Source organism: Antennarius striatus, chromosome 20, assembly GCF_040054535.1.
Source record: "Antennarius striatus isolate MH-2024 chromosome 20, ASM4005453v1, whole genome shotgun sequence".
NCBI classification, from domain to species: Eukaryota; Metazoa; Chordata; class Actinopteri; order Lophiiformes; family Antennariidae; genus Antennarius; species Antennarius striatus.
Window position 1 is genome coordinate 18,612,913 of NC_090795.1, and position 17,500 is coordinate 18,630,412.

The window sequence follows — 17,500 nt, forward strand, 5'->3', positions numbered from 1 at the left end:
CTCCACCTGACCTCATCAGAGGGCAGAAACACACTGACCCCCTCTGATCACCATGGTAACAGCTGTCACATCAAACTGGGGCTCTTTGATTGTCTTTGTGTTTGACCCACGCCCCCCCTCCTGGGAGGAGAGAGGTATCCATTGTGACCTAACCCCCCCACACACAAACACACATGGAGCTGTTGAGCTCCGTGTGTGTGTTTGTGATGTGGTAAAGCATCAGTACTACCCCCTCCACCCCCCACCCTGTGTATTTATTTCTAACCTGATGTCCTGTGGGGTGTGTGATTGTCTTTTCCTGAAGAAAGTATCCAATCAGTATTGATTGATTGATAGGGTTAGGGTTATCCCTGATTGAGCGGCCTGTCCCCTCTGATCTCCAGGATACGTGGAGCCATGAGTTCATTGTGATGATGGTGACACGCCCCCAGACACCTGACCAGTATACAAAACCAGAGGAAGTCCTCAACGTACGAACATAATCTGTTCACAAAGGTTGTTTGTAAGATGAATTGTTTGTTATTCATTAAATGTTAATCTATAATCACCTCCTGAGGTCATTTAAATGTCATTAGTACCCCAAGGAGAAGAAAACACCCCAAGAACTCTCCACCAGCTTTTAAAGAGTCACTGTTGATGATCCACTGTAAGCTACTGTTGCATTAGCATGTAGCATGTAGATTAGCTTAAGGGAGAAGGCAGAGGAGGAAGAGGAGGAGTTATTGTGGTCAGAGTCAGAGTTGTCATCAGAGAGATGGTCACCACTACCACCACCTTCACTAGTCTTTGCTTTATTATGATAACCAGTAAAGTATCCAAGGTGGAAGCCTGACGCTCTGAGATGCTAACAGAGACAACAACAAACAACAAGAGGGGAGACGAGTGTTGGAGCTGCATGAACGCAGCGGTGCTGCTCGAAGGGGGTTGTGGCAGGAAGGGGAACTGCAGTAGGCAGATATGGTGGGGCGCAATTGTTCGTATCTACCAATGCTCCTGAGTCAGTCAGTCAGTCATTTTCATATTACCCCCGCTACATCTGCCACAGCGGGTCACGGGGAGCTGGAGCCTATCACTCGCGGGGGACACTCCGGGCACACACAAAGACAAACAACCACACACACACACACTCCTACCGGCAATTTGGGACCGGCCAATCAACCTGAGGTGGGAGGAGAGGGGGGAGGAGAACCCGGAGAGAACCCACGCAGACACGGGGAGAGCATGAGAACTCCGCACAGAGCGTGACTCGAACCCGGGTCCGCCGTGTTGTGAGGCGACAGCGCTAACCACTGCGCCACCGTGCCGCTCCTGAGTCAATGTTTTTAAATAGCAGTCTACCTTATCAGACACTAAACTGTCAGGAGTTCAGATGCTGCATTTGTTCTGTAGTTCTGTTTGAAAACAGTCAGGTGTGATGGTGACAGGTGAGTTTCAGCTAAAATGAAAGGAAAGGTGTACAAAACTGTGGTGAGACCAGCGATGTTGTTTGGTCTAGAGACAGTGTCCCTGAGGAAAAGACAGGAGACAGAGCTGGAGGTAGCAGAGATGAAGATGCTGAGGTTCTCTCTGGGAGTGACCAGGATGGATAGGATCAGGAATGAGTACATCAGAGGGACAGCACATGTTAGAGGTTCTGGAGATAAAGTCAGAGAGGCCAGACTGAGATGGTTTGGACATGTCCAGAGGAGAGATAGTGAATATATTGGTAGAAGGATGCTGAGTTCTGAACTGCCAGGCAGGAGGCCTAGAGGAAGACCAAAGAGGAGGTTTATGGATGTAGTGAAAGAGGACATGAAGGTAGTTGGTGTGAGAGAAGAGGATGAGAAGACAGGGTTAGATGGAGGACACTGATTGGCTGTGGAGACCCTGAAGGGAAAAGCTGAAAGGAAAAGAAGAAGTTCTGTTTGGTTTCTTTCACCAGACCTGTCATCAGCTTTCAGCCCAGGAACGATTATCTAACAGGACCCAGTGGAGCAAATCCACGTCCACCACAGGTGCTGACACATTCCCAGTACAGTAGATCCTTTCTTAGCAGACACACAATGTCCACTTTAGTACCTGCTGCCTCTAAAGGAGTCTAATCTGTTGTTATCCAGGCTTAGACCTTATATTTAGACCTGTATAATCAGGGCTGACTGTGGGGGGGCTATAACGGGGCATGCTCTCCTAATAATCCAGTTAGAGGCAGGCAGATGGTTCAGCAGGACGTGGTGCGATCGACAGTCTCACCTGTAGTTCTGCTACAATCCAGATGTTCCTGAATGGTCCTCGTCACGCGTGTTTCTGTGACGGTGCTTCATGGACGGATCGTCCCTCAGCGCTGAACCAGAGCAGTGAGGGGAAGAGCACCACTGCAGTCCTCATGACCCCCCATGAATAATCCATCAGTGATGTTCATGGACCTCTGGTTCAATGTCTGATGTGGAGCTCTGGTCATTTCAGAGAGATGGATTGTTTATTCGACAAACTTCCTGCTAACTTGTCATTGGTGGTCATCGCTGTGACATCACTCAGCTGCCGTCGGACCCTAACCCAGAGGTCACTGCTGGCAGATTCACTGGTGGTGCTTTTAAAAGTGATAAAAGCACAAAAACGTGTTGTTCTAAGTAGATCCAACCAGAAACTGAAGCTATCCTTTTATCGCCACGGAAACCAGAGCAGGATGTGTGTGTCCTCACTGCAGACACAAGTGTGAGGGTGCTGCACACACACATTCCCTAGTGGTGATGTACTGGTGTCCTTCTCACCATCATGTCACCATTATCTGCAGATCGACCAAACCGACCAAACGTCACCTTGTTCTGTGTGTGTGTGTGTGTGTGTGTGTGTGTGTGTGTGTGTGTGTGTGTGTGTGTCTGAACGCTGACACTGGGCTGGTGATGGACGTGTTCCTGACATTGAACGACGCCTTGCTTTACATTTTTATCTGTTTTGTCTTCAAAGCCCCCTCCAGTCGGTCTAACGTCAGTCCAGCAGGCTGGTGGGTTAGACCCCCCATAGCTGATCAGTTATCACCCATTGATCTGATGTTACTGCAGAAGATGCACACACACAGACACACACACACACACACACACACACACACACACACACACACACACACACACACACACACCCATGTGACGTTTCAATGAGGTTTAATCTGTTTCTCAGTGAGGACTGAAGGTCTCTGTTTCCTCTCCACGTGAGGAGAGTGTGTGTTGGTGTGTGTGTTTCACATGTGTACATCAGGGTATCTGGACGTGGACTTTAACTTTGTGGTCTTAGAGCCAGAGGGGCTGATGGGAGTCTGTGTTTTAACATGGCAGAGGATGAAGGGATGTCCTCCAGGGAACGTGTGCTCCACAACCAGCGCTAACTGGACTGTTTAGGCCAGACCTACAGTCCCAGTCTAGTTTACCAGTTCAAGTATCTATCTATCTATCTATCTATCTATCTATCTATTGGTGCTGAGAGCCCACTGGTGGAAGCATGTACACACATGTCTGTTAGCATGTTGTGGGACCGGTTAGAAGATTGACGGATGTATGAACGAGTGTGACCCAAACAACAAGAATCTGTCAGTGCTCTTGTGAACATTTAAAAAAGTACCTGAAGATACGAGTTGAATCCGTTCCCTGATGGAGCTCTGAATGAAACAAGTCACACCATTTAAACACTAGAATCATTTTAATCCATTCAGCCCTGTCAAAAAGCCCCAACTCACCACATTATAGAATTTATTTTTTTATCAACCAATAGACGTGCAGACTTTACCTGTGTATAATTAATTATATATGAGTTACATAAACAATGATGAAGATTGAAAAGAGACACAAAAGTCAGAAAACACACGAGCTACGTCTTTACTCCACCAACGAGAACCAGATCCGGTGTTGGTTTCCTGAAACAAGACTCGTATCTGACAGAAATATGGACAGAGCGACTCGTATCTGACAGAAATATGGACAGAGCGACTCGTATCTGACAGAAATATGGACAGAGCGACTCGTATCTGACAGAAATATGGACAGAGCGACTCGTATCTGACAGAAATATGGACAGAGCGACTCGTATCTCTAACAGCTTGTACGTGAGCAGATTGGACCTGGAGGTTCTACTGTATCTTGTATCACAGTGACCTGAGCACCATGAACGCCTGCGGTCCAGGAACTATTTTCTCTCAGGGATTGTCACACTGAAGTAGTATTTGAGACAGAGGGAACATCTCAGGTGTCCAGACGACATCTTTATCTGCTGTCCGGCTGTTTGTCTACAAAAATACAAACGATTAGCAGGAAGACCAATAATGTTGATGACGGACATCAAACCACAGCCGTCTGACTCCAGACCAGCAGGGGGTGCTGTCCAGTCGCTGGTTGTCCTGAGTGACGGTCATGAAGCTGATATCTACTCAGTGACGTCGCTGAGATGCATCCTGTGGTCAGAATGGTTCCAGCTGTGACTGGAGGCCCGTCCGCGGCGCTGCTTCAGAGGGCTGATGGAGGAACGAACTCGTTGAATGAATGAATATTCACTATTACTTTAGGACGTGTGACACGAGCCGAGGAACGGCTCCATTCAGCTCGTTTGTGGCGTAAACCAGCCACCAGAACGGATCTGTCTCCGGACAGACATCCAGCTCCAGTTAAAGAGGTTGTGTAACTATCCTCCACCAATCACAGCGAGGCACGCTGGTGAGATTAGCCGTTAGCGGGGATTAGCTGTCAGCAGTGCGCTACAGAGGAATGCCAATCTGTGCTTTAGCCCCGTGTCTGTGTCACCAGGAAAACGGGTAATTCTGGAGGTAAATAGTTTATTCTGGGGGGGGGGGGGGTGGTCAGGATCAGGTCTATTCACGTTCAGTGACAGATGCATTCTGGGTGCTGCTCTTTTTGGAGCTAGAAGTCACTTAACGGGCGTTTTCTGTTGGCCGTCCCCCCCCAGGAGGGTGTGTAGGATCCTTTAACTGTGGGTGGGGGTGTGGTGACAGATTGCACTGTGCCCCCCCATCCAATCCAGTCTGGTTGTTCACACGCTCTGCCCAGCGCCTCTCCAGCAGCTTTAATGGGGGTGCATGGAAGAGAAATGGGAGGAGGGGGGTCGCTGGACAGACGGCTGGAGGTCAGGGGTCATCCCCCGTGACCTCTGACCCCACCCAAGAGGGCCAACCCGTAGGAACCTCTCCATCAGTCACCTTTAATGTTTTCATCACGGCTTGATGATCCATCAGATGGACACAGACGTCGTCATGACAACACCCCAGAAAGGCTGACTCGTCTCTGGATTCTCTTCCTGTTGGTGGTTCTGCTCTCAGACGGGGTGGGGGGGCAGGAGCAGGAGCGCGGTGCTGCTCAGGCTGTTTCACACACATTCTGCAGCAGGTCCACACACACGTGTGTCGGTAGTGCGTCGGAGGGTACACACTCACGTGTGTCGGTAGCGCGTTGGAGGGTACACACTCACGTGTGTCGGTAGTGCGTTGGAGGGTACACACTCACGTGTGTCGGTAGTGTGTTGGAGGGTACACACTCACGCGTGTCGGTAGTGCGTCGGAGGGTACACACTCACGTGTGTCGGTAGTGCGTTGGAGGGTACACACTCACGTGTGTAGGTAGTGCGTTAGAGGGTACACACGTGTGTCGGTAGTGCGTCGGAGGGTACACACTCACATGTGTCGGTAGTGTGTTGGAGGGTACACACTCACGCGTGTCGGTAGTGCGTTGGAGGGTACACACTCACGCGTGTCGGTAGTGCGTTGGAGGGTACACACTCGTGTCGGTAGTGCGTTGGAGGGTACACACTCAGGTGTGTCGGTAATGCGTTGGAGGGTACACACTCACGTGTGTCGGTAGTGTGTCGGAGGGTACACACTCACGTGTGTCAGTAGCGCATTGGAGGGTACACACTCACGTGTGTCGGTAGTGCGTTGGAGGGTACACACTCACGTGTGTCGGTAGCGCGTTGGAGGGTACACACTCACGTGTGTCAGTAGCGCGTTGGAGGGTACACACTCACGTGTGTCGGTAGTGCGTTGGAGGGTACAAACTCACGTGTGTCGGTAGTGCGTTGGAGGGTACACACTCACGTGTGTCGGTAGTGCGTTGGAGGGTACACACTCACGTGTGTCGGTAGTGCGTTGGAGGGTACACACTCACGTGTGTCGGTAGCGCGTTGGAGGGTACACACTCACGTGTGTCAGTAGCGCGTTGGAGGGTACACACTCACGTGTGTCGGTAGCGCGTTGGAGGGTACACACTCACGTGTGTCGGTAGTGCGTTGGAGGGTACACACTCACGTGTGTCGGTAGAGCGTTGGAGGGTACACACTCACGTGTGTCGGTAGTGCGTTGGAGGGTACACACTCACGTGTGTCGGTAGTGTGTTGGAGGGTACACACTCACGCGTGTCGGTAGTGCGTCGGAGGGTACACACTCACGTGTGTCGGTAGTGCGTTGGAGGGTACACACTCACGTGTGTCAGTAGTGCGTTGGAGGGTACACACTCACGTGTGTAGGTAGTGCGTTAGAGGGTACACACGTGTGTCGGTAGTGTGTCGGAGGGTACACACTCACGTGTCGGTAGCGCGTTGGAGGGTACACACTCACGTGTGTCGGTAGTGCGTTGGAGGGTACACACTCACGTGTGTCGGTAGTGCGTTGGAGGGTACACACTCACGTGTGTCAGTAGTGCGTTGGAGGGTACACACTCACGTGTGTAGGTAGTGCGTTAGAGGGTACACACGTGTGTCGGTAGTGTGTCGGAGGGTACACACTCACGTGTCGGTAGCGCGTTGGAGGGTACACACTCACGTGTGTCGGTAGTGCGTTGGAGGGTACACACTCACGTGTGTCGGTAGTTTGTTGGAGGGTACACACTCACGTGTGTCGGTAGTGCGTTGGAGGGTACACACTCACGTGTGTCGGTCGTGTGTCGGAGGGTACACACTCACATGTGTCGGTAGTGCGTTGGAGGGTACACACTCACGTGTGTCGGTAGTTCGTTTTCCCCACATCCACACAAAACTGTATGAGAGACGCTCACCTGAGGATGCTGGATGGTCCTCCTCCGGGTCAGGGGCCAAACCGAGGCACTACCTGGGTGTGGCTTAAATAGCGCATTGTGGCGTGCTGTCAGGCCAGCCTGGTACCTGGACTGAACCATTTTGGTTATTATTGGATTGTTTTGTATTTTAAAACATCACTAAAAGATGTTTCTGTTGCCCCAAACTCCACCACGCCTTTAGTGAACATCCGTTTACATGTTTCTGGGTCATTTTGCCCTCAGCTCAGACTTCAGGGGATAATTCTGCTCAAAGCTCTGTGCTTTGTTTCATAGTGACGCTTCATGTCACCACTTTTAATTCATGCTACGTGTTCAGACCATGTGAGGTCAAATGGATTGAACTGCCTGACGGGGGAATAACATCAGGCTCCCGCAGTGGGAGCCTGATGTTATTCCAGCTCCCCCCAGTCACATGACATTCCAACTCCCCCCAGTCACATGACATTACGTGGTTTGATGAGGAGCACCATTCTTTATCCACTACAGTCATTGGTGACAAACCAGAGGAACGACTTCACCAGCAGGATGAGGGAATTCACCAGAGCTCTGAACACTAACTTGTCCAGTGTTAGCCTGGATGATGGTGATGATGGTGATGATGGTGATGATGATGATTATGATGATGATGATGATGATGATGATGATGATGATGATGATGTGACGATGATGATGATGGTGATGATGATAACGATGATGGAGATGATAGTGATGGTGATGATGGTGATGATGATGATGGTGATGATGGTGATGATGCTGATTATGATGATGATGATGGTGATGATGATAACGATGATGGTGATGATAGTGATGGTGATGATAGTGATGATGATGGTGATGATGATGATGATGGTGATGATGATGGTGATGATGATAACGATGATGGTGATGATGGTGATGATGATAGTGATGGTGATGATAGTGATGGTGATGATGATGATGGTGATGGCGATGATAGTGATGCTGATGATGATGATGGTGGTGATGATGATGATGATGATGATGATGATGATGATGATGATGGTGGTGGTGGTGATGATGGTGATGATGATAACGACGATGGTGATGATGGTGATGGTAGTGATGGTGATGATGATGATGATGATGGTGATGGTGATGATGATGATGATGATGATAGTGATGATGATGATGGTGATGATGATAACGATGATGGTGATGATGATGATGGTGATGATGATGATGATAGTGATGATGGTGATGATGATAACGATGATGGTGATGATGATGATGGTGATGATGATGATGATAGTGATGATGATGATGATGATGATGATGATGATGGTGATGATGATAACGACGATGGTGATGATGATGATGGTGATGGTGATGATAATGATGATGATGATGGTGATGATGATGGTGATGATTTTTTAAAAAAAATTTTTTAATTTTATATACTGGTTTGATCCCCGAAGGGAAATTAAGAACACACACTCTAGCTACTGATTCAAACGCATGCATACATATTAGTGAGTACAGGCCCCTGTATCACACACACACACACAAAGGGGCCTGTAGGCATGCAGGGGAGGTAGAGAGGCAGGCAGCTTCTTCTTGGTGCGCCTCAAATGAGCAATTTGTAAAGGGGACGGCACCTTGCTCAAGGGTGCCTCGGCAGTGCTCCGGAGATGAGCTGACACCTCCCACTGTTAGCTCACCTCCAGGTATTTTGGGGGGGGCGGGAGTGGGAATCGAACCGCCGATCTTAAATCATAGGACGACCTGCTCTACCGCCTGCTTTTACCACTGAGCCACTGCCGCCTCATCATGATGATGATGATAGTGATGATGATGATGATGATGATGGTGATGATGATAGTGATGATGATGATGATGATGGTGATGATGATAACGATGATGGTGATGATGGTGATGGTGCATGGAGATGCTGCAGCATGTGTCGCCCCCTCTAAAAGCCCTCCCCCCTTCATGATGACCAGATGCATGTGATGGAGACCCCCACCCACTCACCAGCGCCCCCCATCCTGAGCCTCACAGGACAAGAGAGACGCTCAGTGGCCAAGGGGGGTAACTGCAGCCTTTTGGCGCTGCCCCCACCCTGACCTTCACTTCTCTACACACAGAATAATTGATGGGGTGGGGGCGTAGTCGTTTCTAGTGACTGTACACTAGATCAGAGGGAGTCGGGGGGGGGGGGGGGGGCACAGTCTCAACCTGCTGATCAATAGCAGAGTTAACAGTCGCTCTGTTCCCCCCAGCGGGGCAGAACCTCATGGGGCTCCATCAGCGAGACGACCCCCATCAGGTCTTCTGCTGTGTCTCCATTGGTCCTCTGAGGGGGGTTAATCACACATTCCCATGCAGGACCCCCCCACGAACCCCAGCAGCAGAGTGCATTCTGATGTGAGGGGATGGTAGATTGTAGGCCTCTAGGACTCATCTATCACTGCTGCTCTGCTGGGGGGGGTCACTCTGCATTCATAAACACCCCCCATCGCTCATTCCATCCAGCCCTCACACACACCTCCTTCAGATTTATATAAGAGATCCCTTCTGCCCCCCCTCCCCCGGGCCCTTCAGCTATTAAATACATGCTAGAGACTCTGGGTCCAGACACGGCGCCCCCCAGCACTCGTCCACGTTACGGTCACCCCAGACCAGCCAATCAGCAGCCTGAGAGAACAGAATGAGTCCACCGGCCCACATCAGGAGCCAATCAGAGTCAGTCATGATGACTGAGAGCAAACAGCTGACAGCCCCTGGTCCCCCCTTCTGCCCCCTGTGTCTGCAGGAACCACTTTCCTTTACATAATCAATAGATACAGGTGTGTGTGTGGGCGGGGCTCTTAGTGAAGCTGATAAAACAGGACGATCACAGCCGCTGGTGGGGTTGTTTGTTCAATGGCTGCTGTGATGGATTATATCAGGTTGATGACGGTCTCATTTGCATTAACTGGTGGTCCTTAAAGTGATCATAGTGATGGTTCTTACATCACTATGAGGAGTTCACCTCTGGTCAACAGTCGCTCACACTCTGCACCATCTCCTCACCGAAACACAGTCTGGGTTGGACAGAGGAGCAGCCCTCATCCTCCTGTCTGTGTTCCAGACCATAACTCATGCTAGATGTTTCTTCACTGGGCTTTTCTGTGACTAATCATTTATACGTCTCACACATGAGCTCCATGTTTAAGATGCACCGTTACATGTGTTCGATATACAGCGGTACCTCTACCTTTTATTGGTTCTGGAAGAAATTATATAAGTAGAACATTTCCTAAGTAGAGACACGTTTTCCATGCAAATGCCCTAATCCGTTCCAAACCCCCAAAATTCAGACATAAATGTTTTATAAAGCATAAAAATGCATCAAAACATGTAACAAATACATGTTACGATTAGATTATTACACAATAAATGAGAGTTGTGTATAACGTAAAAAACAAAGAATAAAGAATAATACTGATGGTCATTTACCTTTTAACTGCTGTCCTCATTGTTTTTTGCCCTCTTTGGTTCATGCCCTCTTGCCCCCCCATGAACAACAGAGTGAATTCCAGTCCTCCTTCTGAACTTCTCCAACCACCCACGCGACGCCTTAAACTCCTTAAACTTCCTTTAGTTTTAATAACGTGGTGATTGTAGATGCATTACGGCCATATTCTTTGGAGAGATCACACACATGCGTGTGCGTGTGTGTCTATGTGTGTGTGTCTGTGTGTGTGTCTATGTGTGTGTGTGTGTGTGTGTGTCTATGTGTGTGTGTGTGCGTGCGTGCGTGTGTGCGTGCGTGCGTGCGTGTGTGCGTGTGCGTGCGTGCGTGCGTGTGTGTGTGCGTGCGTGCGTGTGTGCGTGCGTGCGTGTGTGCGTGCGTGCGTGTGTGTGTGCGTGCGTGTGTGTGTGTGTGTGTGTACGGAGGTCCATGCTTCGTAGAGTCATGATCTTCCGTGGCTCCAGGAGAGCCGGTGAGGACGAGGTGTGTGTTTGTGGCTCCAGGTGATGCGAAGCGACAGAAATGTCCCTTTGGAGACGTCCTGTCCTTCACTTCCTGCTGCCAGTCTCTGGACTGTGTCCACCATGAAATGTAACTGAAGTGGTAAATGTGGACTGGATGGACGTCTAACCGCTCATTCCCTTTGTATTTGGAGAACCTTCCATCATCCCAGCTTCGTTCTGCTTCAGCTGCTTCCTCAGACTCCAGGTGGCGCTGGCGTGCTCACAGACGATTGGTCTAGCTGGAGACGCGTGGCTGGAGTCTCCAGTTGGACGTTGACTGCAGACGCAGCCTTTGCTGCCCCCTGCTGTCCCGGGCGTGTGCTGGACACCTCCCTCAGCACATGGTGAGGGAGGTGTCAGGGATTGGCACCAGGCTTTCCCATCTGAGTCAGAACAGCCCCCTCCTGCAGACGATGGCCCCCGCTGAGTCGACATGGCTTCTTTTTGACTGTTCCTGATTTGACACTAGAGCTAAATGAGGCTCCGGTATTGATCGCTTCTAGTGATCAATACGTTCTGATGGATGGGTCACAGCGCTGCTGCCTGTCAGGGGGGTTTGAACACAACACGGAATGAACCTCAGCCCTAAATCATTTCATCTATTGATTTCTGATCGATGTGGTATCACAGACAGAGTGACATTAGTCACCCTCTCTGTTCTGGGGGGGTACAGTCTCCTCCTAGTCACCCTCTCTGTTCTGGGGGGGTACAGTCTCCTCCTAGGGACCCTCTCTGTTCTGGGGGGGTACAGTCTCCTCCTAGGGACCCTCTGTTCTGGGGGGGTACAGTCTCCTCCTAGTCACCCTCTCTGTTCTGGGGGGGGTACAGTCTCCTCCTAGGGACCCTCTGTTCTGGGGGGGGTACAGTCTCCTCCTAGTCACCCTCTCTGTTCTGGGGGGGTACAGTCTCCTCCTAGGGACCCTCTCTGTTCTGGGGGGGGTACAGTCTGTAACCATAGCGATGACTGGATCAGTGTCTGCTGGAGCTCCACATGAATGTCCAGATGACTCAGGTCCTGCTGCTCTTCTCTTCTAATTAATGGCAGAGCAGAACTAAACAGCTTCACTGTGTCTTCAGGTTCCCTTCACAGGGGCAACAGATAATAAGAGGGTAAATCACTGTGACGTGTGCAGTATGCGTGTCCTCAGCGTGTTGTGTTACCACACGGTCACGTGTTGTCTGCTCAAAGGCTGTTACTGAATGGAGAGGACCAGAGGTCTGAGTTCAGCGCGAGGAGATGTTGAAGCTCATTAAACACTCAGTTCAGTCCATCCTGAGTGACTAGAAACAGATTGGAACCCAGCCTCACTCTCTCCACACCCACTAGAAACAGATTGGAACCCAGCCTCGTGGTTCAGGTCACTACCACATCGTTCCCTAGAAAGCCAACCAGAGCTGCAGTGCAGACCGGAGGTTCCCTCTGGGCTGTGGGGGGTCTGAGTCCCCAGCTGACGGGGGTTTACCTCCTCTTCCTCACCTGGAACGAGGACAGGAGGGCGGGGTGCTGCAGAGCCCCCCAGTGTGAGTGTGTGTTTGTAAGTCATTTAGGTGTGTCAGACATTCCTGAAGGACTCATTGGTCCACACACACACACACACACACACACAGACACACAGACACACACACACACACACACACACACACACACACACAGACACACACACACACACACACACACACACAGACACACACACACACACACACATACACACACACACACACACACACACACACACACACACACACACACACACACACACACACACACACAGACACACACACACACACACACACAGACACACACACACACACACACACACACACACACACACACACACACACACACACACACAGCGCTCCAGAATCATCATCATCACTCGACTGTCACTTCAGCCTGCTGGTGATGAAGATGAAACGGTTACCGTGACGACTGAAGTTACAGAATCCTGTCAGTAGCTGAAGTCTGGTGAGATGTTTTGGTGGTCGTCCTGCCCTGCTAACTGTTCTGTAGCTGCTAGCCAACGTTAGCTTCCCTGTTGTTAGCCAACGTTAGCTTCCCTGTTGTTAGCCAACGTTAGCTTCCCTGTTGTTAGCCAACGTTAGCTTCCCTGTTGTTAGCCAACGTTAGCTTCCCTGTTATTAGCCAACGTTAGCTTCCCTGTTGTTAGCCAAAGTTAGCTTCCCTGTTGTTAGCCAAAGTTAGCTTCTCTGTTGCTAGCCACGGTTAGCTTTTCTGTGTTATCAATCAATCAATCAACTTTATTTATAAAGCGCTTAATCACATCTGCAGACGTTTCAAAGGTCTTTACAGACAGAAAGCCAACAATGAGGGACTCCCTCATTGAGGAAGAAACTCCGGGCAGGACCCAGACTCTGGAGGGGGGGTCATCTGCCTTGACCGGTTGGGTGGGAAAGAGAAATACATTAGGGAGAGAGATAGGTCAAGGAAAAGAGAGAGGGGGAGAGAGAGGCAGATAGGCCAGTTTGAGTTTAATGCCCATAGTGATCTGTTGCTGAATGGGGGGGGGGTTTCCAGACCTTTGGGTGTCCTGCCCTCCATCCACGTTCTCCCCCAGTGGAACAGAGGCTCAGAGACGGCAGCAGACAGTGTGATCTGACAGTAGTGGTAATAAAGTTAATAAATGTAGATTTAATTTAAATTTAATTAACTTAATTAAAGTTAATAAATGTTAGCCAAAGTTAGCTTCTTTGTCTTTAGCCACCGTTAGCTTCTGTATCATTAGCCACCGTTAGCTTCCCTCCAGTGCTGCCTTCCACTTCCTGCGGTGATGAACTTGTATTCTTTGATGTTTGAGGCTCGCTGCTCATTGGCTGTTTTTCTCTTGATTGTATAATTTTTGAGTATTTGTTCTTATTCTTTTAACATCTTAGGGTCGTTTGTGGGGGTGTCGGTTATCCGTGGTAACACTAATTGGTTTGGCGTTATCTTAAACCTCGTGGCGTCTGATTTGATCAGTATCTACTTCCTGTTTGCAGGCTGTGACTGACTGCAGTCCGTCGTGTGTGTGTCCGTCACGCCTTCACTGTTAATCAATCACACCTGGTGAGGGTGTTTCTGGGGTGAAGTGGTCGGTGATGTCACTGTCCTGCGCTCTCATTGGTTTAGGCCCACATTCAGATTTCACCACTATTCAGGTGTTCATACACTGATGGGACTCCAGAAACGGTTCTGTGTGTTAGCGTGAGTCGTTGGATAAAGTTCAGAAAACAGCCAAATAGAGGGGCGGGGCTTCAAGTCTGTAATGGGCAGAGTGGGACATCAGAATGAGCCAATCAAAGCAGAGCCGGTAACGCTAGCCAATAGGAGTGTTTTATCTGGAGCAGACTAAACCGATGTGTGAGGAAGATGAAGCTGTAACGCTATCTGAGATCAACGACACAGACTTCATCCAACAGCGGTCGGTTTCAGTCGGATCGTTTGAGTCAGTGTCACCTGATCCAGAGGAAGGCAGCTGTCAGCAGGAACGTTCAGAGCTGTTCCACGAGGGATACAGCAGCTCAGAGCCGCTGAAGGTGTTCCAGAGTTCATGTTACCTCCAGGAAGCAGTGCATCCTGGGATGCGCTTCAAGAATAATGTGTGCATCCCAACATGACGTTTATGCATCCCACAAGTAATAACAGAATATACGGTAGAATCGTACGCAAGGATTGAGTTTAACAATAGTATAATATAAAATTTAAACAAACTGCTAATTTTAACAATTTTATCAATAACAGCATAACTGTTTAAGTAAAAAGAAAAAGCTACTGTAGTTTTATCAAAATGTTAATCCATGGTCGTCGTTTAAAAAACAGTTTAGAAATAAAGAAAGATGTAATACAGCTTTTGTTTTTCACTTTTCTTTTTATTCAATAGTTTTCTTTGCCTTTAATTCATATTTTCTCCTGTGGACAGTGAACCAAGAACCTTCACACACATTTAGTAACATCTGTAGTAATATCTGTAGTATTATCTGTAGTAATATCTAGTAATATCTGTAGTAATATTTGTAGTAACATCTGTAGTAATATCTGTAGTATCTGTAGTAATATGTAGTAATATATGTGGTAATATCTGTAGTAATATTTGTAGTAACATCTGTAGTATTATCTGTAGTAATATCTGGTAATATCTGTGGTAATATCTGTAGTAATATCTAGTAATATCTGTAGTAACATCTGTAGTAACATCTGTAGTAATATCTGTAGTATCTGTAGTAATATCTAGTAATATATGTGGTAATATCTGTAGTAATATTTGTAGTAACATCTGTAGTAATATCTGTAGTATTATCTGTAGTAATATCTAGTAATATCTGTGGTAATATCTGTAGTAATATCTAGTAATATATGTAGTAATATCTGTAGTAATAGTTGTAGTAACATCTGTAGTAATATCTGTAGTAACATCTGTAGTAAAATCTATAGTAACATCTGTAGTAACACCTGTAGTAACACCTGTAGTAACACCTTTAGTAATACCTTTAGTAATACCTGTAGTAATACCTTTAGTAATACATGTAGTAATACCTGTAGTAACATCTGTAGTAACAGCTGTAGTAACATATGTAGTAACATATGTAGTAATGTCTGTAGTAACATCTGTAGTAACATATGTAGTAATATCTGTAGTATCATCTGTAGTAACATCTGTAGTAACATCTGTAGTAACATCTGTAGTAATATCTGTAGTAATATATTTAGTAACATCTGTAGTAACATCTGTAGTAACATCTGTAGTAACATCTTTAGTAATATCTGTAGTAATATCTGTAGTAACATCTGTAGTAACATCTGTAGTAATATCTGTAGTAATATCTGCAGTAACATCTGTAGTAACATCTGTAGTAACATCTGTAGTAACATCTGTAGTAACATCTTTAGTAATATCTGTAGTAATATCTGTAGTAATATCTGTAGTAACATCTGTAGTAACATCTGTAGTAATATCTGTAGTAACATCTGTAGTAACATCTGTAGTAACATCTGTAGTAACATCTGTATCTGTTTATTATTCTAGAAAACACTCATTGTCACTTGGTTTTTCTACAACTTTTGAATGATTTTTGAGAGGCATGGTGATAATCAATCAATCAGCCTTTATTAGTCTATCTCTTAATCCCACCAGCAGACGTTCCAAAGCGTTTTAACAGACAGACAAACCCAACAGGACTCTTCTTGTTCTCTGGAGGGTCTGACTAACTCCTCTCTCACTGCAGCGTTAAAAAAAGGCACACATGTTGCTGATTGGTCGATTTTAATCAGGTAGAATCACACAGGTGAGTCTGGTGATGCACGAAATAAAAAAATAATGGTGATATCCGGTTTTCAAATTTATGTGGAAGAATGGAAAAATGGTGAATATTTGTGTTGAATGAAGTGAATGTAAAGCTGGTGTCCCAGAGACACGATCGTGCGTTCCTGTCAAACAGCACACTACCGAGATCACGACAGAGTCCCAGACTGGTGCTTCAGAGTGAGCTCATGTGCAGACTAGTGGTCACTGGTCAGTGAAAACACCAGCTGGTCCAGCCTGTTGTCTGGATCGGGGGGGTGGGGGGTTTCAGGGTTCCTGAATTACTGACATGTACGTAGTAAAGTGTGAACCCGCCCCCAGAGCTGAAGTGAACGTGTTTTGTCCTTCCTTCCCCAGACCACATCACCTACGGGTCAGGGCCGGTCCGGCTCCCCGGTCTACACCAACCTCCAGGAGCTGAAAATCAGCCAGGCCAGCCTGCCCCCCGTGCCCTCCGGCTCCCCCCTGCACGTCCTGGGCGACTGGGAGACGCACAAAGACCAGAGCGGCAGGCACTTCTACTACCACCGCGCCACGGGGGAGCGCACCTGGAAGCCCCCACGCAGCAGGGACACGAGCAGCAGCGTCAGTAGCGTGAGAGATGGCGAGGTGAGGGTCAACGTGAACAAATAGAAGGCCTTTCACGTTTCCTGTCTGTACCAGCCAACACTGCCCCCCTGTGGTGAAACGCTGTTGTTTCTGACAGATAAATGTTAGTTTATTAAAGGGAGTCAATCAGACCTGATGATGGTTCACACGGATCCACGTTCACATCAGATCAACCTGAACGGGAGCGCTATTGGTTTTTAGATGGAATCAACTTATAACTGATGTATGTCTTTGTATTACAGCCCTGATCGATTCACATATGTAATAAACAGGTTTATTGTGTAATGATTGGTGCTAGAATGGCACCAATGGAATCTTACACACTCGTTTATGTTTCCTGACCCCACCCTCACCCCCACCTCTCCACAAAACTAAGTAGATATTGTTTTAATGAGTTTTAGTTGTTTTTTCTTTTTACAGTTCTAAATGGTCAAAAACTGTCCAGATCTGACCCTAAATCTCGTTGGTTTTTGTTTCCCACCCTTTGCTCCTTCCTTCAGTCGTGTTTCACAAAACATTTTATTGAAGGCTTTGCAAACTTATCAAAGAAGTGTTATTGATCAATATTAATGGAGG

At 47.9% G+C, this 17,500-nt stretch overlaps 1 protein-coding gene across 4 annotated transcripts in view; it reads left to right on the plus strand.

The window, feature by feature from the left end:
- arhgap12b (Rho GTPase activating protein 12b) overlaps nucleotides 1-17,500 on the plus strand; it is an 80,802-nt gene that overhangs the window by 40,177 nt on the left and 23,125 nt on the right. For all 4 annotated transcript variants that reach the window (XM_068343940.1, XM_068343941.1, XM_068343943.1 and 1 more), the window contains exon 3: nucleotides 16,673-16,924. In XM_068343940.1, coding sequence (XP_068200041.1) covers nucleotides 16,673-16,924 — 252 coding nt within the window. The remainder of the gene's footprint in view (nucleotides 1-16,672; nucleotides 16,925-17,500) is intronic.